Genomic DNA, 25,408 nt, shown 5'->3' on the forward strand with positions numbered 1-25,408 from the left:
GATGATTTGATTTCGTCATCACGTCGACACAAAGTCGGCATGGAGTAATCCAGGAAAATAGCGATTTAGGTAACACACGGAAAACGGAAAGATGTCGATGGTCAGACGAATGTGAGTCCTGTAGATCACCCACTGCTTCAGTTTGCTCGAGGGTATTTTAGTAAAGCAGGTTTAAAATTAAGTGTCACTTAAAATGTAGAAAGTAATGTGTATCAACGCAGAGAAGAGAAAGAAATGAGGAAAGGAATGAAAAACCAAACACTTAACGCAATATTTTGCATGAGCTAGCTCTGAAAGAGCTAAGCGCCCACAAAACTAATACAGTGCGTGGAACAGTGCGCGACTGCACTTAAAAACACAGCTTTCAGTATCAACGACGTAGCCTGTATTACAAACGTTCCATTACCTCTTTCACACTTTTCACAACGAATGGATTCTCTAGGAGGAAACATATTTATACGGACACAAGCAAATAAGAAGATAACTTGCTTTTTAATGCATAATTTCGACAGACTAGTTTAGTAATATTTCTAAGCTTTCTACAGTTTTCTGTTCATATTCATCAAGCAAGCCTTGGTGGGCTTTACAAAGAAAAGCAATTGACATTTAGAAAAAAGTCTTAATGAAAACTTTTATTTTATGCATCGATATTGTAGTTTATTTATTTATTCGTTATAATATGGCAATTATAAGAAAAACTTCAAGAATTTTATTATGAATATCTAATATTACGATAAAGAACAGATAGGGAAGAAACCGCAATAAAATGTTCAGATGGCTTGATAATAGTTAAAGGAACTCGTTTAAATTCATTTGTTCAATAATTAACCATCTTCAATACTGGTGTAAGGTCAACATGATGTTTTCTCATCTCAGTTTGTATACTTCTGAAATCTACTTGTTGAAATAAAACTATTTATATTTTGTGGAGGTTGATATTTGAAAAATAATCATGTGAAAGTACTGCCAAGAGCTACTGATGAAGTAAACGTTTATTGAGCAATGGTTTCGATCAATTTATTATCTTCAGGTACAAAAGTTTTTACCGTAGCTTGAATACCGACGTCAAATAACGCTGTAGGAAATATTGCAACCAGCGACAAGAAGTTTAGAAATCATTTTATTGTACCGTTACTAGATTTGGGCCTGAGCCCATCTTCAAAGGTTTACGATGATTTCTTGATGATAAGGTCTCGTTTACTTATATTGAGAGAGAGGTTTCTCTTCTTCGATCCATGCTGATCCATGAGTTAAAATTGGCGCATCAACGTTTTTCGACGAATGATTTATTGGTTTTCTTTCTTTTCTCCATTAATACATTTTTTCCCTGACCAGTTTAACGTCCTCGGATTTTGACTTGCTTCGCACGGGACATGATATTTTTTGCAACGCAGGCAAAATTCAGTTAGAAATTGAAGTAGACCTAGTTTATGCGTTGGAAAGAGTGCATCGCCTCGTCCACATTATATGGCAAGTACCAGAATGGTCCCTATGAAAAGGTCACGAGTCCATACGTTTACCATTGTCATTGATTCCATCAACAATGACCACGTTTTCGATAAAAAGTAAAAAAAAATCGTTATTTCCTTTATAGATCGAGAATATTATTGACTTCCTGCATAAATGATCAAGAAAAGTCGAGACATTTAAATTTTGTTGGATAACAAGGACTGGAGTCTTCAGTACAAATGATAGTGTCGTAAGGTCTCTTAAAAGTAACTCATTCCTATTTTTTGGGACATTGTTGTCGGAAATTTGATGGGTAAACGATAAACTCAGTCACTGACGTTTCTAACGCTTTAGCTAATGATATACCGATTCTATTGTTGCAAAACGATGAAATAAAGAAAAATAGCAGGAATCCTCATAAAAAAGCTAAAACTAATTCAGGAATGACATACATGTCGGATGTTGAAAGTGTCTACGTAAGAAAAAAAGAAAAAAAATATTAAATTCTCCATAGGAATTCAAACATTCAGGAATCTACGTATCTTTGTAGATGAAAAGTGGAATTTCAGTGCACACGTGGAAAGTGGAATTTCAGTGTCGGAGATCATAACCATTGATACGAGTGATTCTTGGCTGCCTGTGTCAGCCTTCAGACAATACTCGTTACTCGGCAACAGTAAGTTTTTCCACATATCAGTGGAATCATAATCCACTTGATGAACGTATTGTAACCAAAACACGTCCAAGGCAAGAGAGGTTTTGTACAAGCATAAACCATTACAGGCATTAATAATGTTCCTGAGAATATGCCGGGTGGATCTAAAATATCGAGAGCATTCTGCCTGGTACTGATTTCGGAGGCAGGACATCACAGAGTTAAATACTGAATACTGATAGAATGAACTGAATACTGAAGAATGGAAACATGATTGGAACGCAAAAAAACTGCACACTGCGTCTGTACATTTTTTTTTCGAAGTGAGTTGGAGATGCCAGTTAAAAACCCATGGCACCTTCGAAGGGTAAAACATACTTCATGACTGAGCATGGTCCATATGCTGTACACGTCTATAGAATTTAGAAGAGGTTGGCCAGCACATGTGGTACGAGAACGAAGTATTGTGGAAAAAAAAAAAAAGGAAACTGAGATCTGGAATTGGTCAGTTCAGGTTGGTTGATTGATCTGGGGGAGGGGACAAACAGCGAGGCCATCGGTCCCGTCGGGTTAGGGAAGGATGGGGGAAGAAGTCGGCTATGCCCTTTCGAAGGAACCATCTTGACATTTACCTGAAGCGATTTAGAGAAATCACGGGAAACCTAAATCAGGATTGCCGGACGCGGGTTTGAACCATCGTCCCCCCGAATGCCAGTGAGTCTGTTCAGGAATGATGTTCGATGCATACTGCATGACGAAGAAAGATGGAAATTACTTATACCCTAGGTAAAATATCTACACGGCTAAACCGAATTATTGAATCACAGTACTTAATACAATAAATAATAGTGTAGAAAGTCACTATGATTTAGTATAAAAGAATGATATGGAGAGAAATGGCACAGTAAACGTCCACGTTACCAGCGAAACGACAAAAAGATCATAACAGTGTGACAGTTTTGGAAAATAAGGGATCAAGAGTCGACAACGGAGATAGCCTTCTCGTAAGTGTCCTCTGCGTGTCCCTGAGAGAGTAATGTCAAGTGCTACGAAAATTAAGTACAGAAATGAAGTTGACCTTTATTATTTGAAGTTATGAGGTACTAGATAAAATACAGAACTAAGGAAGTTATAACTACCTTTAATAGAAGATTTAGAAGCTCTGAACATTTTATCACTATACCACATCTGTCGTAACAGAAATGTACGAATCCGAGCAGAAAAGGAATGGCTCCGAATTTTTATTGTGTTCTCAGTATTGGCTGAGGTGTTGCATGTCGTGCATATAACTCGGTCAACATTTCCACTTCTCTGACGCAAGTTGGAACTGCCTCTAGAGTCTAGAGGTATCCGAATTGTAGCGTATTACGTGACCATGTAGAGCGTAAGTTTGTCGATGCGTGAGAGACGTTCATAAATCTGATCTGAATTCGAAGAGTTCGTTTTTACATGGGACACACTGTTCTTCAACATGGAAACGAATGCCGTGACAGCCGCAGCATTCTGGGTTCAATGTTATCGATCATTAGCAATAAGGCGTCGCAAGAAGAGGCAAGTTTGTGCCTCCGCCAATAAAGACAACATTCTGCAGTGACGGTATCGCCAAATTGGACGTCCGTTGGGAGATATATGTCTGTCGCCAGGATGAATATGCTGAAAAATAATTACGTAAACATGAAGAATTAGGATGTAGAATGTTGATAAAATTTGTTTTATTTAAAAAGCTTTAAGAATTTTCACTTAAAAGACGTTCGGAGGCATTGCCATTCAGCACGCTCTCGTAATTACACATTCAGAGCAGAAAGATGCGACTGCTTGGGTACTTACAACCTTAATATGAACGAAACAAAATATTTTACGAGGTACCTCTGCGTGCAGAAATCGCAGAAGCACTATAAAGAATATCTGAAAATGATTATCGAAAGTGCTGGAATCAGAGATGAAAAATATTTCACAAAAATAGATGGAAGAAGATATGATATCAATAGCAAGAGCGACGTCTAGAACGGAAAAAGAGGGGGCTTGGAGGGTGAAATACGAACGCATGCCCCCCCCCCCCCCACCTCCCACAACCACCACCCTACATACTGCGAGTCAGAGAGGGGGACGCAGAGAGAGAGACAATGTATTACAAGTCAGCAGAACACGATAAGTGTGAAGCATCCCTCTCTCGCCTGCCGAATTGGCAGAGCGGTTCTAGGCGCTACAGTCTGGAACCGCGCAACCGCTACGGTCGCAGGTTCTAATCCTGCCTCGGGCATGGATGTGTGTGATGTCCTTAGTTAGATTTAACCAGTTCTAAGTTCTAGGGGACTGATGACCTCAGCAGTTAAGTCCCATAGTGCTCAGAGCCATTTGAACCATCCCTCTGTCAGGTAAGTACGGTAACTTTGGGCAAAGCTTTCTGACGTTAACTTTTTGCGTCAAGAAGATTGATGAAGCATAGGGGGTGACATTTATATCGGGGAAGAGCGCTACATAAAATGAGAACTTCCGCCTGCAGTTTCTTGGTCGTCCAGTAACGATGGAGAAATTTCTCGTAGAGCCGTGTGCCACAGCATGTAGTCGGCCAGCGACACTCCAGTCGGCCGCGGCAGGCACTTATCAGTACCGCCGAGACTCAATATTATCCGTCATCGGCTTCGGAGGGTCTACTGCTGCCCCCCTCGCCCAGACGTCATGGCAGACGGCGGAAGTCCTCAGCCGATCTCGATGGGCTGGAGGGGAGTGGATCGATATGGGTGGAAGAGGCGAAAGGGTGTGGGGTTCCGGGAGGGGGGCTGCCAGTGCTGGTTCACCGTCTGGCGAGCCTCATGAGGTCAGTCGATAACCGATACTGGCTACGCTATAAGTCTGCCACATGGCTTCCTGCCCACTCAATAAAATACTTGCGGCCTTCGCTACCGGCCCGCCGCATTGGTCCTGGCGTGTCGCCTCGGCTCCAGGTAACGCCGGCCTCAATAGCTTACGGCAGCACTTCGAACGTGCACCGTGTCTGGCGCCTAAATTAATAGCCTCTGTTCCATCCGAATGGTAAAGAATGGGACTTATTCTCATAATATGCCTCCTTGCTCCGAAATTAAACGTAACAATCAAAAATGAAAACAATAAAAAACACGAATGTAAAATGCGTGCGAGGCAGACAGACGGAAATTGGAATACAAGACAGAAAAAAATGAGTGTAGGAGTCACAAAAAGCTGAACTCTCTCTTCGATTACCTGTAATTATCGTTGATGTATTGCTATGCATTAAATAGTTGCTACCGTTTACCGTCGCAATGGGGAATTGCCCCATCAAACCAGTCAGAAGGCTGTTGAAAACAATGGTCCTACCTTTCTCTGCCCAAGGACGTCTCTATATCATGAAACCTGTCAAGGAATATTAATCTTTTTTATTTTTCACTTATTAGCAATCATTAGACTCAATGCCCATAGTTTTGCTTAATATTATTACAATTACGGAACGCAGTTGATAAATTTCACTTCAATCAATCTAAGGTGATTTTGAACTATCACCTTTTCAATCGTTCTCTTTCTTTTCTATTATGAAAGGCACACGTTGTTTTCATATATTTTCATGATCTTATTATTCTACAACTTGCATTTAGTTTAGTTCTGTTTTTAATCACTATAACATTTTTGTCACCTTCTTGTGCTTGTTTTATTCATTTGCTGATATCAGCATCAGCGTCCTTTCCTATACCAACTCCTGGTTTAGTTGCTTTGGAACGTTAACGTTCGTTAGCTTTTATTTCAAACCTGGCAGGCGGGATCGAGTTCGCAGGTAAAGATAAGCTTCCCCACATTTCTAATATAAACTGCCTTATGATTGGCCATAAAGATAGCTCGGAATGTTCTGGAAGATTCTAGTCTTTCTCTCTGTTCACGAACGATGTAGAGCGAAGCCCGAAGCATTGACCATCCGCGCTTTTTCTATCCCTCTGGTTCGTCCAGCTCCTCGCGCTTCCTGGTATTGTTCGTCAGCCATCCGCCCATAAAGAAGTAATCCGTAATAAGTTTGCTAAGATACGGTAGAGTACAAAACAGTTAAGGCCTTGGTGGCCGCTTGTTGACAAACTCACTGGTGGCTTCTGTCTGGGTTCTTCACCTGACGTTTGACGATTTTTCTGGAATTTCGCCAGCATGAGTGGCTGGCATTGTCAAAGTTTTACCACCAGCAATGGAGGGTGAAGCTTTGGCAATGGCAGTAACTCGTGCTGGCGAAAGGTCAGAAAAATTTTCAAACGAACGTCGGCCGAAGACCCCGAGACGGAAAACAACATGCAATTTGTCATGTGGCAGAGTGCCAAGAGGCTTCCGTGTCTGTGATCGGTCCTCTCGAACAAAGAATATGTCGGTTTGCAATTTAGGCAGTGTAAAGACTAATGGTATCAGCGCCTTCGGGATTAGGTAGTGGTCAGCTATGCTTTTTTCAGCATTTGCGTGGGGATGTTGGTTATTCCGTGCGTAACTTAAGACAGTGACGTAAAATACTGCTTTTGTTGTGTAACTATCCATGTGACCGTTTCACATCAGTGTTTAGCTTCATCAAATGTGTTTAGACGAATAGAATGTTAACTGTTTTTTTCTATAGTGAAGAAGAAGAGACGTTCTGTGTGTGGTGTCAGACACTATGCTGATTGTTTTCTGTTGGTCATCTTCTTTACTATAGAGAACTTAAACCCACGGGCATACCTAAATACTGATATACACTTTTCTTTCTTGGTCAGTCTTCTGACTGGTTTGATGCGGTCGCCCACGAATTCCTCTCCTGTGTCAACTTCTATATCTCAGAGTAGCACTTGAAACCTACGTCCTCAATTATTTGCTGGATGTATTTGAATCTCTGGTTTCCTCTATAGTTTTTACCCTCTATAACTCCCTCTAGAACCATGGAAGCTGTTCCCTGGTGTCTTAACAGATCCGTGTCTCTTCTTCTCAGTGTTTTTCATGTATTACTTTTCTCGGCGATTCAACGTAGTACCTCCTCATTCTTTACATTATCACTTAACCTAATTTTCACATTCGTCTGTAGCACCACGTCTCAAATAATTCGATTATCTTCCGTCCCAGTTTTTCATGTTTCGTCACCATACAGTGTTGTGCTCCAAACATACATTCTCAGAAATTTCTTCCTCAACAATGCCCTTCTGTCAGTGCTAGTCTGCTTTTGGTATCCTCCTTGATCCGTCCATTACTGGTTATTTTGCTGATTAGAGAGAAGTATTCTTTAACTTCATATACTTCGTGACCATCAACCCTGATGTTAAGTTTCTCGCTGTTCTGATTTCTTCTACTTCTCGTTACTTTCGCCTTTCTTCGATTTACTCTCTCAATCCATATTCTGTAATCATGGGACTGTTCATCCCATTCAGCAGATTCTGTAATACTTCTTCACTTCCAGTGAGGATAGCAATGTCATCAGTGAGTCGTATCATTGATATCCTTTCACCTTGAGTTTGAATTCCACTCTTGAATCTTTCTTTTATTTCCCTCATTGTTTCTTCGGTGTATAGATTGAATGACAGAGGCGAAAGACTACATCCCTGCCTTTTCGACCCGAGCACTTCGTTCTTGGTCTTCGCTCTTGGCACTTGTACATATGGTTATTACCGTCTCTCTCTATATCTTACCTCTATTTTCCTCAGAGTCTCGAACGTCTTGCACCATTTGATACTGTCGAACGCTTTTTCCGTGTCGACATATCCTATGAACGTGTTTTGAGTTTTCTTTAGCCTTGCTTCCATTATCGACCGCAAGTCAAAACTGCCTCCCAGGCGCCTTTACCCATAGCATTAAATGTTTAGTTTGAATTCTCACTGAATTAATCTTACTTTTTTATCATGGATTGCCATCCTGCGTTATTCACTTCTGTCCTGATCTCCAGCCTATGTTCATTAAAATAATTCGCCCTAAAATGGACCAAAATACTTACTTTCACGAAGCTGCCTTCACTCTGTTCCTCATGCGTATGTTAGCCCCCATCCTTTATCTGTTTGTGTAAGGGTTCACAGCAGTTTAAGTTTTTATGCAAAAATATGTCTCCCATGCTCAACTGGGTTATTAATTTAAGAGTCCGATAAGGTGGAAGCCTCTCTCGACTGCTTTTTAATGTATACGTTGCCGACATTATACGGCAGTGGAGAATGAAAGTGAAGAACTACACATATAAATTCAAACAAAAAGATTACATTATGACTTTGTTATTCACAGATGACGAAGTGTTAATTACCAATAATGAAGATGGACTTCAGCTGTCTACTAACTATACCAAACATGCCAGATACATAATATGTCAATATCAATACAAAAACCAATATCCATGGCTTTCTGTGGGAAAAATCGAGTAAGAACAAAACTAATTATAGAAAACAGATTATGGAGGAAGCAGATAGATTCAAATTTCTAGGAACCAAGCTGTCGTACAGGGGAGACCTCCATCAAAAAGACAAAATTGAGAAATTTAACTATTGAAATGGCATTATCAGAAGAGCCCTCCAACGTAAAGTAAGAACAGAAACATATCTAAAATTTTATAAAGTTATATCAGTACCAACATTCCTATATGGAAGGGAGTCTTGAGTAATGAAAAAGAAAGATAAAAGAAATGTGATTGACGTAGAATAGAAAATAGAGCATTGAGAATGGCTAGCCACTAGCCGAAATCGAGATATGCGTAATAAAATCTAAAAAAGGATGACTGATTGCTGCACTCTATAATTTATAAGCCACAGGACAGTCGCTACGCACTCACTTTCCGAATAGAATGTAAACTGAGGATAAAATAAGATTACAAGCCAATGAAATGAAATTCCTCGGGTACATAGCAGGATACACCAAGCTACGAGTAGACTACAAAAGAAATGCAGATATCAAGAAGGAATTAAATACTTTCTATATAATCAGTGAGGCTGACGAGTACTGACAAAAATGGATATCCCACCTGTTACGAATGGACAAATTAAAATTACCACTACATTTTTTGCGATATACTGTGCAAGGTAAAAGATGCATTTGAAGACCTGCAAAATGATGGAAGGACCAGATGTAGCTGCAACAGGCTGAGGGAAAGCCAAATGCATGACGGAAGAAGAAGAAGAGGAAGAAGAAGAAGATGGTCAACTGGAAATCAATTCCATAATAGTAATAAATCATTGTGGGAATGAGTGTTTCAGTGAAGATCACTCCCACGTACTTGGAAAACATCCAGTTTGCTTCAGTAATGACACAAAGGCTTACCACCGAATGGTCGTGGCGGATCACTGTGTTCCATTGCTTTTTCATAAACCATATGAATCAACACGGTCAGGATTTAAATGTTCTTTATCAAATCACGATTCAGCACGATCCTTGGAAATGCGGTGGGCGACACCACTGCCCCTACAACGAATAAAGTTGAATAATAATTTATCCTATGTTTTAGTCTGAAATGGAACAACTTCAATTATCTTCAACAGAAAGCTAGAACAAGCAAGATACACCCTTTCAACAGTTAAGTTTCCGAGACAGACTGATCTTCCAATGGTATCATTGTTCGTAGTTCCCTCGGCAGCGTAGTGATAACGTTTATTAATCGTAAGTCACCTGTTTCAATGATGCCAAATAAAATACAGTGACTTGACTTTTAGTAGTACACCGTCCTCAGTTACATTAATTGACAAAGACGTTAATCATTATAAAACGGTAACAATTATCCTGTATTTATGGTAAGAAATAAAACTATCGTATTCTCTTTATTTGATTTGAAAGCGCCAGCAGCATAACTGCAAGGGCGAAACACATCACCGGTTTTCTAACCCTACGGCATGTATTTCAAAGTGGCTGTAAATCGTTAAGGACCTGTGCAGTTGCCGAGCGTCACATGCTACAGCTGTTACGAGTCTTCCGAAATGTGCCGTCTATTTCCGCGAGGGTACGCACTGCTGGAATGATATGCTCGTTCCGGACGCTGGAGCGCCTGTAACGCACGTAAAGAGCACAGCGGATAGTAGGAGGCCGGATATTTCCGCCTGAATCACCTGTGCGTGACGCGGAAGCGGCTCCTTTCCTCTTGCTCCTTCGTTCTCTGTGTCTCCTGCCGGCATTCTCATTTATAGCCATTATTTATTATGAATGCGGCCTGTTGAAACGTGCAGCCACCCGTGTTGGCCCACTTAGCCCAGAAATACAGCCCCATAAACTTTGAATTGCTTTGTCCGGTACGTAATCTCATGAGGTGTGTGTTCTTTCATCTGTACTTACTACAAAGAGATTTATTACAGTGAGAAATTAAATATTTGTGTTGCTTGAGTTAATGTTTAACTGTGAACTCTTGCTGTTTTTGTTTACGTAGTGTATCTGAGTGGAAGTGTTTCTTTAATGGTTTCAGACAATGAACGCCACTAATTTTCAATATGAATTTCCACTCGGCAGCGGAGTGTAAGCTGGTTTGAAACTTTCTGGCCGATTAAAACCATCTACCGGGCCGAGAATCGTAATTCCGTCCTCTGCCCTTCGCGGGGAAGTGAGCTTCACCGACTGAGCAACTAATGTAGGGAAAAAGACCCGCCTCAAAGCTGTTATAGGCCAGTGCCTAAACTCCTATCTTCCAAATACTTCTCGCAGGGTTAACATTTCCGAAAATGAAAAGGTATTGCGGATAGTTTCCTGAATAAATCCCCCTGATGTTGACTGAGAGGTGTTTCCAAATGTACTTTCTTCAGGAGTGCTAGTTCCTTTGTGTGAAGTTTGGAAGGGAGGAGATGAGATACTCGCCGAAGTAAAGCTGTGAGGGCGTGCCGTGAGTCGTTCTTGGGTATCTCAGTCGGTACAGCACTTGCAAAAGAAAGGCAAAGATCCTAGTTTCGAGACAGTATCTGGCACACTGTTTTATTCTGCCAGGAAGTTTCAGACGACAAATTTTTTTCATGGCTTATGGCAGTTTGTTTCATTCTTCAGTAATATTGACATGCTACAGCAAAATGGTGGCACATAAATGAAAGTTCCGGAATAGTACACCCAACCTAATCCGTTTTGACTTATTAGCCCAATTCATTCTTCTTATCATCTTATCCTTAACGTTTTTGTTTCAATGCACGTTTCTTTTTAATAGTATTTAGGGTGACGAACACTCTTCACATGACATTTATGTTTCTCGTAATGATAGACCAGTGCCCAAGTATTTAAATTCACTGGATGATGTAACAACTTAAATGAGACGTTGTCTTGATCCTGGATGTTTTAGACTCACATTTGTTTCACTGATCTAGTTTGTATTCTAGATACAGCTATTCCATACTGGCGATAATGTGAGTTTTCGGAAACATAACCATTTGACATTGTGTTCTGATTTACTTTAGCGTGTATTTTAAAATGAGATAAAATGTTTATAAAAGAAAAAAGACTGAAATAAAGTTCCCAAAATCATTTAAAGAATGATTACATTTGAGATGCATGGGGGATGAAAGCAGTCGTGATAATTTCGAATGAACTTTGCAAGCATTTGCCTGAACCGATTTAGAGGAGCCAAATAAAATCTAAATCACTATGGTTGGTCGAGGCCGCAAGTCCAGATATAGTAGTTCCCGAGAACAATTTTCTGTTTATTCGAAATCGTTATTCTTTAAAAGTGCAAGAAAAAATTTGTTTCTGAAACTAGTGAAAAGAGTTTATAAACAAAACTTGTGGCAACCAATAGGCATGTTCATTACATAACGTGTTACGATTCGAAATTTCTGTAGCACGCACTTTGTCATAAAGGTAATTCCACAATGATCGTGCCCAAGATGATGTAGGGCTTCAAACCTTAGTCGTAGTGTAATGACCATTCAAAGTCGTTGCTACCTGTGGCCATCAATAAGAACCCATCAACAGCCGGAAAGCATTTTGGCAAATTTATAAGGGTCCATGGCAGAGACTTTGGTGAGGCTGTGAATTCGGAGCGCCTAAGGACGAGTCGCAGGTCGGATGGTCGAGATAGAGAGGAGCCAGGGGACCTTGACTAAATCATAGCAAAAGAGAGACATGATGATATACTGGGCCATGTTTCCGCTGTTCCTACTTTATCTCTTCCTCAATAGTTTCGCTCGGTGATATGGTTTGCTGCGTCGATCCGGAAGCTGATTTTGCCATTCTGTTAAAAGCTGGGTTGAAACCTACGGGAAGACAGGAAAATGCGTCGCAATTGACGTATTTACTACGACGCGTGTTATTTAAGTAAGTGCCGTTTTGAAATTAAAAAGAGACGTACGAAGATATCTCAGTAATTTTATTTTTACATGAAAGCCTCTACCTTAATAATCTTTTCTACATAATTTCTGTCAATATTGAGGCACTTGTCACAACTGCGTACCAGTTTTTGAATGCCCTCCTCACAGAAGTCTGCCGCCTGACTTGTTAACCACTGCATCACCACTGTTTTGACTTCGTCATCGTCTTGAAGTCGTTGACCGCCCAGGTGTTTCTTCAAGTGCAGGAACAGATGGTACCCACTGGGCGCAAGAACGTGGCTGTAACGAGGTTGATTTAGAGTTTCCCATTGAAAAGATGAGATCTTTGGTCTGATTCGCCACATGCGGACGGGCATTGTCTTGCAGCACAACGATGCCCTTGCTCAACTTCCATGGACTGTTGCTTTGATTCTTGTGTGACGTAGGCCACCCATGTTTCATCGCCCGTAACAATTTGGCTTACGAAATCATCATCGTCGTTGTGGTACCGCTCAAGGAAAATCAATGCACTGTCTAAACGTTTGGTTTTGTGCACATCCATCAACATTATGGATACCCAACGTGCGCACAATCTTCGGTAATTCAAGTGCTCAGTCACAATGCCATACAAAATACTACCAGAAACATTAGGAAAGTCATCCCGAAAGGAGAAAATCGTAAAGCGTCTGTTTTCTCTCACCTTATTGTCCACTTTCTGCACCAAACATTCATTAACGACCGAAAGACGCCCACTCTGTCGTTCATCATGCACTTTTGTGCGGCCATCTTTAAATGCTCTCACCCACTTTCTTATCATTCCATCACTCATAATGTTTTCTCCGTAAACTGCACAGATCTCACGATGAATATCGATAGCTTTTAGGTCTTTAGCACTAATAAATCTTATAACAGCCCGTACTTCACAGTCAGCGGGACTCACGATTATCGGAAGCAACTTAAACACTCAGTACACAACGTAAACAAGGAAGAATCAGACTGTAATGACATCAGTGCGTAGATTAAGGTACAGGCTTTCATGTAAAATAAAATTATTGAGGTATCCTAGCACGACTTTTTTTTAAATTTCAAAACGGTACTTACTTAAAAAAACACACCTCGTACTAAATTTATAAGGGATACCTTAATTGGAACTTTCGAGCAGCGAATCGCAAAGTTACAAGCGCTGTACCATCTATTCCGGCAGCCCTATTGTGTAGATTAAATATTATCAGTAGATGATTACGTTCAGCGAACAGTTGAAAACGTGTTATTTGGAGTTATTTCAGTATTTTAGTGGCTAAAGCCCTACGATTCAATTGGGGAAGAGGTTTTTCGAGATGCGTCATTGAAGCTTTGCGACTGACCGGGTGTAAATGACAAAAGCCACATAATGCCTCGGAGGCTTCTCTTTGTTTACATCACACCTTATCGTACGCTTCAATTGTGCAATCCTATATCGCAGCTAGTTAAGGAGGTAGACAATGGATGCAGTGTGTCGAACCAATTACAACTGATAATTTCTTTTATCCGTCAAATAGTGTATCTATTTTATAATCTTGTGTGTTACCAACCTCCGGATGGTTGGCCGCTGGATAACCCAACTAAGAGATGGGTCTGGAGAATATAAATATTGCACTTAAAACATAATAGATGTACATCTTGTTCCATAAAATACTAGACTCTATCTTAATGTCAGAAACTTGCTGCCACGATGTCCACCGCAGAGACTTTCAACTGTACACTGGCGAAGCTATACAGATTCTCAGAGGCCGCCCTCCTCTAGGGTTCACTGAATGAATGTAGCAGCTTTTTTCTCATTAAGTCAATACTTTCAACAACAAATACCATGATGAAATATGTGTACAGGAGCGACAGAGTTACACTTCAGAGCCACCAAAACAACAGCCTAGACGAATTCGCGAACTGTCACTGCCAATGTTATTGACTTCTCTGTTAGTTATGGCTTTAATGTTTCATTCCACATCTTTCACAGCAACAGTAGTGCCATCTGCAGGAAGAGCACCTTTCGGGTCACCTGTCGTCTTTAATCAAGTACTGACTCCGATGTTAGATAGTTATATATAAATTCTAAATTTCGGTTAATGCCGCAAAAATCAGCCATCCATTATGCGTATGACTGATGCAGCTGTTTTAGGTTTTTTTTTTTTTTGTCATCAGTCTACTGACTGGTTTGATGCGACCCGCTACGAATTCCTTTCCTTTCCTGTGCGAACCTCTTCCTCTCAGAGTAGCACTTGCAACCTACGTCCTCAATTATTTGCTTGACGTATTCCAATCTCTGTCTTCCTATACAGTTTTTGCCCTCTACAGCTCCCTCTAGTACCATGGAAGTCAATCCCTCATGTCTTAGCAGATGTCCTATCATCCTGTCCCTTCTCCTTATCAGTGTTTTCCACATATTCATTTCCTCTCCGATTCTGCGTAGAACCTCCTCATTCCTTACCTTATCAGTCCACCAAATTTTCAACATTCGTCTATAGCACCACATCTCAAATGCTTCGATTCTCTTCTGTTCCGGTTTTCCCACAGTCCATGTTTCACTACCATACAATGCTGTACTACAGACATACATCCTCAGAAATTTCTTCCTCAAATTAAGGCCGGTATTTGATATTAGTAGACTTCTCTTGGCCAGAAATGCCTTTTTTGCCATAGCGAGTCTGCTTTTGTACTCCTTACTCCGTCCGTCATTGGTTATTTTACTGCCTAGGTAGCAGAATTCTTTAACTTCATTGACTTCGTGACCATCAATCCTGATGTTAAGTTTCTCGCTGTTCTGATTTCTACTACTTCTCATTACCTTCGTCTATCTCCGATTTACTCTCAAACCATACTGTGTACTCATTAGACTGTTCATTCCGTTTAGCAGATCATTTAATTCTTCTTCACTTTCACTCAGGATAGCAATCTCATCAGCGAATCGTATCATTGATATCCTTTCACCTTGTATTTTAATTCCACTCCTGAACCTTTCTTTTATTTCCATCATTGCTTCCTCAATGTACACATTGAAGAGTAGGGGCGAAAGGCTACAGCCTTGTCTTACACCCTTCTTAATACGAGCACTTCGTTCTTGCTCGTCCACTCTTATTATTCCCTCTTGGTTGTCGTACATATTGTATATGACCCGTCTCTCCCTATAGCTTACCCCTACTTTTTTCAGAATCTCGAACAGCTTGCACCATTTGATATTGTCGAACGCTTTTTCCAGGTCGACAAATCCTATAAAGGTGTCTTGATTTTTCTTTAGCCTTGCTTCCATTATTAGCCGTAACGTCAGAATTGCCTCTCTCGTCCCTTTACTTTTCCTAAAACCAAACTGATCGTCACCTAGTGCATTATCAATTTTCTTTTCCATTCTTCTGTATATTATTCTTGTAAGCAGCTTCGATGCATGAGCTGTTAAGCTGATTGTGCGATAATTCTCGCACTTGTCAGCTCTTGCCGTCTTCGGAATTGTGAGGATGATGGTTTTCCGAAAGTCAGATAGTATATCGCCAGACTCATATATTGTACACACCAACGTGAATAGTCGTTTTGTTGCCACTTCCCCCAGTGATTTTAGAAATTCTGATGGAATGTTATCTATCCCTTCTGCCTTGTTTGACCGTAAGTACTCCAAAGCTCTTTTAAATTCCGATTCTAATACTGGATCCCCTATCTCTTCTAAATCGACTCCTGCTTCTTCTTCTATCACATCAGACAAATCTTCACCCTCATAGAGGCTTTCAATGTATTCTTTCCACCTATCTGCTCTCTCCTCTGCGTTTGGTGGTGGTTTTGGGGAAGGAGACCAGACAGCGTGGTCATCGGTCTCATCGGATTAGGGAAGGACGGGGAAGGAAGTCGGCCGTGCCCTTTGAAAGGAACCATCCCGGCATTTGCCTGGAGCGATTTAGGGAAATCACGGAAAACCTAAATCAGGATGGCCGGACGCGGGATTGAACCGTCGTCCTCCCGAATGCGAGTCCAGTGTCTTAACCACTGCGCCATCTCGCTCGGTTCCTCTGCATTTAACAGTGGAATTCCCGTTGCACTCTTAATGTTACCACCGTTGCTTTTAATGTCACCAAACGTTGTTTTGACTTTCCTTTATGCTGAGTCTGTCCTTCCGACAATCATATCTTTTTCGATGTCTTCACATTCTTGCTGCAGCCATTTTGTCTTAGCTTCCCTGCACTTCCTATTTATTTCATTCCTCAGCGACTTGTATTTCTGTATTCCTGATTTTCCCGGAACATGTTTGTAGTTCCTCCTTTCATAAATCAACTGAAGTATTTCTTCTGTTCCCCATTGTTTCTTCGTAGCTACCTTCTTTGTACCTATGTTTTCCTCCCCAACTTCTGTGATGGCCCTTTTTAGAGATGTCCATTCCTCTTCAACTGTACTGCCTACTGCGCTATTCCTTATTGCTGTCTTCGGCCGCCACTGCTGATTATTTATCAAAATTTAGGCAGTGGTGGGGATCGAACCCGGGACCGAAGACGTTTTTGATTATAAATCAAAGAGGCTACCCCTAGACCACGGGTAACTTCCTATGACTGTATATATACGTGGAGATAGAATCCGTTAGCTTTCAATCAGTAGCCAAGTGAGTGTTATTAGCCTTCCGTCGCATCAGCACACTGCATTGACACTACGCCAGCTGCTCACTACTCCACATAATGCACATCCCATCAATGAACATATTGCGATAACAAATTTTCAATCTTCTCCTACATGCCCAGTTACTGAGTCGTGTTACACGCAGTCAAATCTGGCTTGAGATATTTGTATTCATAATTTATATGTCACGATGCAAATGAAGAAATGTAACATTGGTGAATCTCAATCCCAATTCCAATCGAATTCCATTTGCTTCCTCAGTTACTACATTACCCTCTGCCTGTTAGATGTCAGAGTAAACAACAAACATTTTCATGAGAGGATCCGTAAACAACTTTTTTCAGCTACATCGTTTCGTCTCATTCCTTCTCCTCATCCCTTTTCCCGTTTCCCGACATTGTCCTATTTCACAAAAGAGCCGTTTCTACCTTCAGTCACGGGTCAGTGTACCTGTTTGGCGCATGTGTTGACTTTTTTGTGAGGAAGAATGAGTCACAGAATACAAGAATGCTACCGCTATTTTGTAAACTTAAATGCTCCAACGGTATTCAAACATAATGCCACTGAAATCAAATTTATTAGATGGACTGTTAATCCTGGCACCTCGCACTATGCAAACGCCATTGATCTTATGTAAGATTAATTGGTATGGGCTGTCAGTTATAGTTATATCTGCCCGAATGGGTCACGAGCATATTCTTATTTCGAACGGTAAGAGACAAGGAAACAATTGGGCAAGTGGAACTATGACGTCAGCCTCAAGTACTAATGTATGGTAAATGTATCATAATATTTACCAACCAATTTCAGGCAAGCTAGAAGAGTGTTTCCTTTTGTCGTAGTGGCGTAAATCGCTTTCTATGAGCAGTCTGCACTAAAATGTGTTCCATACGTTTTGGAGATCATCCAAAATGGCACATTCTGATTATACGTTTGCAATAGGTGTGGATGGCATTTCCTCCACGCTGAAGAGCTTTTTCGCGTTGTCTCGACAACAATACTGAAGGTAGGTGAAAAAATGGAAATGAAGTCCCATGCTTCTTTACAGAGCGTAGGGGAACGATGCGGGAGACCCGCACCGCTTTACTAGGCAAGGTCCTAGTCGAGGTGGTTTGCCATTACACAAATATAAATTCTATCCAATGAAACAGATATGAGTCGGAGTACATGAGGCAGAAGCAGTAGCTGAGAAGGAACTGACAGAACGCAGTACGCCATCTCCTACGTCATTAAGTGTGTACATACGACAAATGAGAAAGTAAACCAATCGCAAACTCGAAAAAATGAATGAACTTTAAAGGAGAAGAACTGAAACGTTTAAGGTTTCCCCTACGACTGTATAATTCTGTCAGCTACATAAAACAATAGGATTATCAGTTAAATGGGCAGTGTTTCAAAACATGGTTATAAAACGTACATCAACAAAGAGTAGTGTAAATGACGTCATTGTCAGCTTTCGGCTTTAAAGTTATTTATTTGTATAACCCACTCTTGTAATTTCGTCCAAATGGCCATTATCGAGTGGAATTATTGGGCTTTAGCACATACCAAAACATAAAATATTATTTAACATATGTGCATGTCATAGTAGCATCGATAAGTTGGCTCCAACAGCCTCAGCACCTTCCGCGATCATATGGCGATAAGCTTGTCGGTGGAGCTGGTAAATTTTCTCGCACATGGCGCCACATACCGGGCATTCTGAATTTTGGAACTATTATCGTCGTCAAAATGACATGTGGTTGTGTAGACTGTGAATATTGAATACGTAATATATCATTCTGGTGGATTTAATGTGTTTGCAGATTATCCTTTAATTGCAGTCATCTCTTGGCGAAGGTAAGCATTTCAGAAAGCATATAACGTTGAAAATATTGTTGTAGTATTTGCATTGGTGTAAATTTGTGTGTGATGCTCTTAGCGTTGAATATTTTCGTTTAAATTTGTGTGTGTTGCTCTTAGCGTTGAATATTTCCACTAAAAGTACGTTACTTCCAAATGGTTCAAATGGCTCTGAGCACTATGGGACTTAACTTCTGAGGTCACCAGTCCCCTAGAACTTAGAACTACTTAAACCTAACTAAGTACATCACACACATCCATGCCCGAGGCAGGATTCGAACCTGCGACCGTAGGGGTCGCGCGGCCTATAACCGCTCGGCCGCACGGGCCGCCCGTACGTTACTACTACGTTTATACAACATATAATAGTCTATAATACACTCATTATTCATTATAGTTGCTTTACCGCTGTGTGCTCTTCTGTAAGAAAAAAAGATTAAAACTAGTGGCATAAATTACCACGAATTTTCGGTTGATAATTACCCAAGAGATACATGGTACAAGTGATTGCTCGAGATAACTTCACACCAAGTGCGCTGTCATACACCAGTAGTCTGCTATCATCATTTTACCGAGGGAGATTAAAAATCTGGTTCCAAAAGAAATTTTCTGAAAGCAGATAGCGGTCACAGCAGATTTCCAAATTATCCTCTCTATTAAATTCCAATAGCAGTAGTATCTAGGAGACAAACTAAAAAGCAGCCTTCGTTTAATCTGATTTGTTGTAAACGTAAATGAAGTGCAAGCCCTACTTAAAATCCCACACAGAAGAACAGAAATTTGAAAATGATTTGTTATCGGCACCTCCATGTAGCAGCAAAGACACGGGCAAAACAGCGGTTTTATCCTTGAATAATTCACATACAAAGGCATCACCACCATGTAACGACGGGGAAAACGATGAGGAAATGCAGTTGCCTCCTCATATTGTCAACAACTACCTGCTAAGCGCGAAATGCAACGTAAGTCTTTAGTTATTGCCTTATGCTGCTGCCATTATTAAAATAGTGCCTTCTTACGAACGTAAAATTTACGTTTTCCTGAAATAACTCACCTTTTAATAACTACTAAGAATAAAAAAAATTCTAAATTTTTAAATTGTGAACTGAGCGTGCTCATAAAAAGTTCTGTATTGTTTTACAGATAGACAGCTTAGTACTGGTAAGTTATTATCATTGGTCTATGTCAGTCGATATATCGTAATTAAATTATTAAAAATACCTTATTTCAACAGTTCGCATTTATCTCCGATAATCGATCTGGTATATTCCTGTAACGTCGGAGAAACAGCATATGTTATCCGTCAGTGGTTCAAATGGCTCGGAGCACTATGGGACTTAACATCTGAGGTCATCAGTCCTCTAGACTTAGAACTACTTAAACCTAACTAATGTAAGGACGTCACACACATCCATGCCCGAGGCTGGATTCGCACCTGTGAGCATAGCAGCAGCGCGGTTCCGGACTGAAGCACCTAGAACCGCTCGGCCACAACGGCAGGCCTATTCGTCAATGCTCTTCGTGAATTCCCTAAACGCAGTGTCGGATTTTGTGGCAAGCGCTCTCCCATGCTTGTGAACTTACGGTGTACGTAAATGTGTATAGTTCAAAACTCGAAAAAACGGCGTGTTTTCGTTACAACGGTGTGGAAAACGATCCTCGATGCTCTTGTGAGTAAGTATTTCTTACCAACTGTAATGAATTAGATAGCTCCCATCGCTGCAGAAACTTGGGAAAAACCGATTTTAGTACTCCAAACCGATGAACCGAAAGGTGCTGCGTGTTTAGCACCATAGACTGTCTCCTCAGTAGCAGTTCGTAACAGTCGACAGTCGGCGTTTTGCGGCAACCACCTGAAGTCCACATCATAACAAGTTAAGGATACAGCATACTAGCGGACAATGGCTAAGCCTTAGAAATAACTCATCTATTTACAACCTGAGTGTGGCCGGTTTTGCAACTGCACCCGCTAGAGAACCTGCACGTCTGGGTGAGAGAGTTGAGCCGGCCGTTCAGACAAGTCTGCTGCTGTCCACTCTCCCGTCAGAAGACATCGACGCAAGTCTGAACTGTCGATGCCATTATAGCTGCCGCGGTGTTCAGTTTTATATACACTCCTGGAAATGGAAAAAGGAACACATTGACACCGGTGTGTCAGACCCACCATACTTGCTCCGGACACTGCGAGAGGGCTGTACAAGCAATGATCACACGCACGGCACAGCGGACACACCAGGAACCGCGGTGTTGGCCGTCGAATGGCGCTAGCTGCGCAGCATTTGTGCACCGCCGCCGTCAGTGTCAGCCAGTTTGCCGTGGCATACGGAGCTCCATCGCAGTCTTTAACACTGGTAGCATGCCGCGACAGCGTGGACGTGAACCGTATGTGCAGTTGACGGACTTTGAGCGAGGGCGTATAGTGGGCATGCGGGAGGCCGGGTGGACGCACCGCCGAATTGCTCAACACGTGGGGCGTGAGGTCTCCACAGTACATCGATGTTGTCGCCAGTGGTCGGCGGAAGGTGCACGTGCCCGTCGACCTGGGACCGGACCGCAGCGACGCACGGATGCACGCCAAGACCGTAGGATCCTACGCAGTGCCGTAGGGGACCGCACCGCCACTTCCCAGCAAATTAGGGACACTGTTGCTCCTGGGGTATCGGCGGGGACCATTCGCAACCGTCTCCATGAAGCTGGGCTACGGTCCCGCAAACCGTTAGGCCGTCTTCCGCTCACGCCCCAACATCGTGCAGCCCGCCTCCAGTGGTGTCGCGACAGGCGTGAATGGAGGGACGAATGGAGACGTGTCGTCTTCAGCGATGAGAGTCTCTTCTGCCTTGGTGCCAATGATGGTCGTATGCGTGTTTGGCGCCGTGCAGGTGAGCGCCACAATCAGGACTGCATACGACCGAGGCACACAGGGCCAACACCCGGCATCATGGTGTGGGGAGCGATCTCCTACACTGGCCGTACACCACTGGTGATCGTCGAGGGGACACTGAATAGTGCACGGTACATCCAAACCGTCATCGAACCCATCGTTCTACCATTCCTAGACCGGCAAGAGAACTTGCTGTTCCAACAGGACAATGCACGTCCGCATGTATCCCGTGCCACCCAACGTGCTCTAGAAGGTGTAAGTCAACTACCCTGGCCAGCAAGATCTCCGGATCTGTCCCCCATTGAGCATGTTTGGGACTGGATGAAGCGTCCTCTCACGCGGTCTGCACGTCCAGCACAAACGCTGGTCCAACTGAGGCGCCAGGTGGAAATGGCATGGCAAGCCGTTCCACAGGACTACATCCAGCATCTCTACGATCGTCTCCATGGGAGAATAGCAGCCTGCATTGCTGCGAAAGGTGGATATACACTGTACTAGTGCCGACATTGTGCATGCTCTGTTGCCTGTGTCTATGTGCCTGTGGTTCTGTCAGTGTGATCATGTGATGTATCTGACCCCAAGAATGTGTCAATAAAGTTTCCCCTTCCTGGGACAATGAATTCACGGTGTTATTATTTCAATTTCCAGGAGTGTAGATCGATGAAACGTGCTCAGTTACAAGTAATACGGGCGCAACCGACGACTTACTTGATAACGACGACCGGCAGGAAAATGTTGCTGACGATGAGAGAGGCGTAGATGGTGGCGAGCGAGGCGGTGCCCAGGCCGGCGTCGGCGTTGACGGAGCTCTGCAGGTTCCCGGCGCCCTGGAAGGCGGTGAAGTGCAGCATGAAGGCCAGGCTGAGCAGCACCACGTTGCGCGAGATGCGGCGCCGCTCGCACGACGCCGGCACCGCAGGAGCTGCCGCTGGCTTCTCGTTGACAGCCACCATTGTTGGCGTCTTCTACCTATCAAAAAATACGCAGTGTAACAGTAAATTGCTGCAATGTTGATTTCTATTGTTGTTTTTATGGTCTGACTGCTTTGGTGCAAGTCTCCATCCTAATCTATCCTGAGTAAGTCTCTTCATCTCCGAATAACTACGGCAACGTACATCCTTTTGAACCTGCTTCCTGTCTTCATCCCTTGGTCACCCTCTAAACTTTTTATCCCCCACATTTCGCTCCAATTGGTCATCCCCTGATGTCTCAGAATGTGTCCTACCAACTGGTCCCTACTTTTAGTCAAACTGTGTCACAAATTTACTTTCTCCCCAATTCTATTCATCAGTTTCTAATTCGTTAAATAATCTACCCATTTAATCCTAAGCATTCTTTCACAGTACCACCTGTCAAAAGCTTCTAATTTCTTCTTGTATCTACTGTTTATCAACTACGTTTCACTTCAAAAAATGGTTTAAATGGCTCTGAGCACTATGGGACTTAACATCTGAGGTCTATAGTCCCCTAGAACTTAGAACTACTTAAACCTAACTAACCTAAGGACTTCACACATCTCCATGCCCGAGGCAGGATTCGAACATGCGACCGTAGTAGTTTCACTTCAATTCAAGGCGACACTCCAGAGAAACACCATCGCAAAAGACTTTCTGACACTTAAATCTGTATTCGATGTTAGCAAATCTCTCTTCTTCAAATTCGCTTCTCTTGCAATTGCTTCTCTAGATTTTATATCCTCACTTCTTCGGCAAGGTGAAAATTTCATGATACAAGTTCCTCAGCGTCCCCTAATTTAATTGGACTACATTCCATTACCCTTGTTTTCCTTTTGTAGGTATTCATCTCATATTCTCTTTTGAAGACACTGTCGATTCCTTTCAGCTGTTCTTCCTAGTCATTTGCTGTCTCTGGCAGAATTGCAGTGTCATCGGTCAAAGTCAGACTTAATGTTTTTTTCCCTGCACATTGCTTCCACCCACAAATTTCCGTTGCTGATTACTCACTGTGAATATTGAACAACATCAGGGATTTGCTACAATCCTGTCTCATTTCCCTCTCATGTCCCTCGACGTTTACACTTGCAGTCTGATTTCTGTACAAGTTGCACAAAATATTTCGTTTCCTCTATTTTACCCATGCTATCTTCAGAACAAGAAAGAGTGTATTCCGGTCGACACTGTCAAAAGCTTTTTCCAAATCTGCAACACCTACAGACGTAGATTTGCCTTTCCCTAAACTGTCTTGTAAGATAACTCGTAGGGTCAGCACTGTCTCAAGTGTTTCTACATTTCTCTGGAATCCAAACTGATCTTCCGCGAGATCTGGCTCCACCAGTTTTTCTATTCTCCTGTAGATAATTCGTGTTAGTATTTCGCAGCCATGACTAATTAAACTGCTAGTTTGGTAATATTCACACCTGTCAGCACCTGCTTTCCTTGGAACTGTAATTATTACATTCTTCTCGGCTTACGAGGCTATTTCTCCTGTCTCATACTGTACATCTTGAGTACCAGGTGTAATAGTTTTCTTATGGCTGATTCTTCCAAGAATATCAGTGGTTCTGAGAGAATATCGTATACTCCAGGTGCCTTGTTCCGATTTAGGACTTTCAGCGCTCTGTCACATCTCCGTCTATGTCGTCTTCTCTTTCTATAACACAGTTTTCAAGTACATTTCCCTTGTATAGCCTTTCTGTATACTTATTCCAACTTTCAGCTTTCCATTCTTTGCTTAGTAATGGTTTTCCATGAGACTCTAGATATTCACATCGCTGCTTTTCCTCTTCCAAATGTCTAATTTTTCCTGAAGGCGGTATATATCTTCCCCTAGTTCCCACACCGCTGTCCTTTAGCCATTCATCCATAGCTATGTTACATTTCCTGTTAATCTGATTCTATAGACGTTTGTATTTCCTTTCGCCTGTTTAGCCTTTGAAAATTTCGTAGGTTACTTAATATCGTATTTCAGACAATACTGTGCGTAATGGCGTTCAGTCGGGCAGTCACCAGTCACCGAATAGGGCAAATTGGTCACCTGGCCACTTTGTCCGATATTTTTTTGTAATGTATTTACTTTGTTTCACGACAGGTGATTTGATAATGAAACGACAGTATTCCACAAAAAAGTATACTAAGCCATTTGTGTGTTAACGTCTTGGTGAAAAGCTACGTTCTCTTATTACAACTATACTGTTCAAATGCTATCAACCTTTTTAAGAAAATCACTACCATATTAATTGGATCCCAAAGTGTCAGACAGGTATTGGACGCTGCAATAAAAAGAAATATGTTGATGAAAATGAAGTTGTGCATAATGGAAAAGTGACTGATAATGTCATTAATGTAAACCCTCTTCTCACTGATGTAAATGAGATGTCAAAACTGTTGACGTGTTTTCACCAAGAGGTAGACCGATTCATGAGGAAGGATTACGTATATAATTTACTACCGCCTGGCTAGACACGTCATTCTGTCTTACATGCCTACTACTAACCTTGCGAGGCCGCTAGTATAAACTAACAAAGAACTACCATCAACCTGAAGGTTGACTGGAAGACCACAGTGCTTCATTAGGCATGGCCCTACTGGAAGGTGTGTGTCCTCGCCTTATCATGCGTTTTGAACTGAATTACTCATTCAATTGTAGTGAGTCTTAGAGTTTACCATGGATTAAAATCCACGTTGCAAATCGGTATTTTTCACATAAAGAAACATTTCCAGGCGTGAAGAAAGCTTTTTTCCGAGCACACACTTCCTTAAGAGACAAGGGCATTGACGGTATGTAAAATGACGGCGTATAAACTAGGTC

General features: G+C 41.9%; 1 protein-coding gene across 1 annotated transcript in view; it reads right to left on the reverse strand.

Moving 5' to 3' along the window:
• Nucleotides 1-25,408, reverse strand: part of LOC126176734 (UNC93-like protein) — a 515,292-nt gene that overhangs the window by 305,286 nt on the left and 184,598 nt on the right. The window contains exon 2 of the mRNA XM_049923903.1: nucleotides 22,349-22,609. Coding sequence (XP_049779860.1) covers nucleotides 22,349-22,593 — 245 coding nt within the window. The 5' untranslated portion in view covers nucleotides 22,594-22,609. The remainder of the gene's footprint in view (nucleotides 1-22,348; nucleotides 22,610-25,408) is intronic.

This window comes from Schistocerca cancellata, chromosome 3, assembly GCF_023864275.1.
Source record: "Schistocerca cancellata isolate TAMUIC-IGC-003103 chromosome 3, iqSchCanc2.1, whole genome shotgun sequence".
Classification (NCBI taxonomy): Eukaryota; Metazoa; Arthropoda; class Insecta; order Orthoptera; family Acrididae; genus Schistocerca; species Schistocerca cancellata.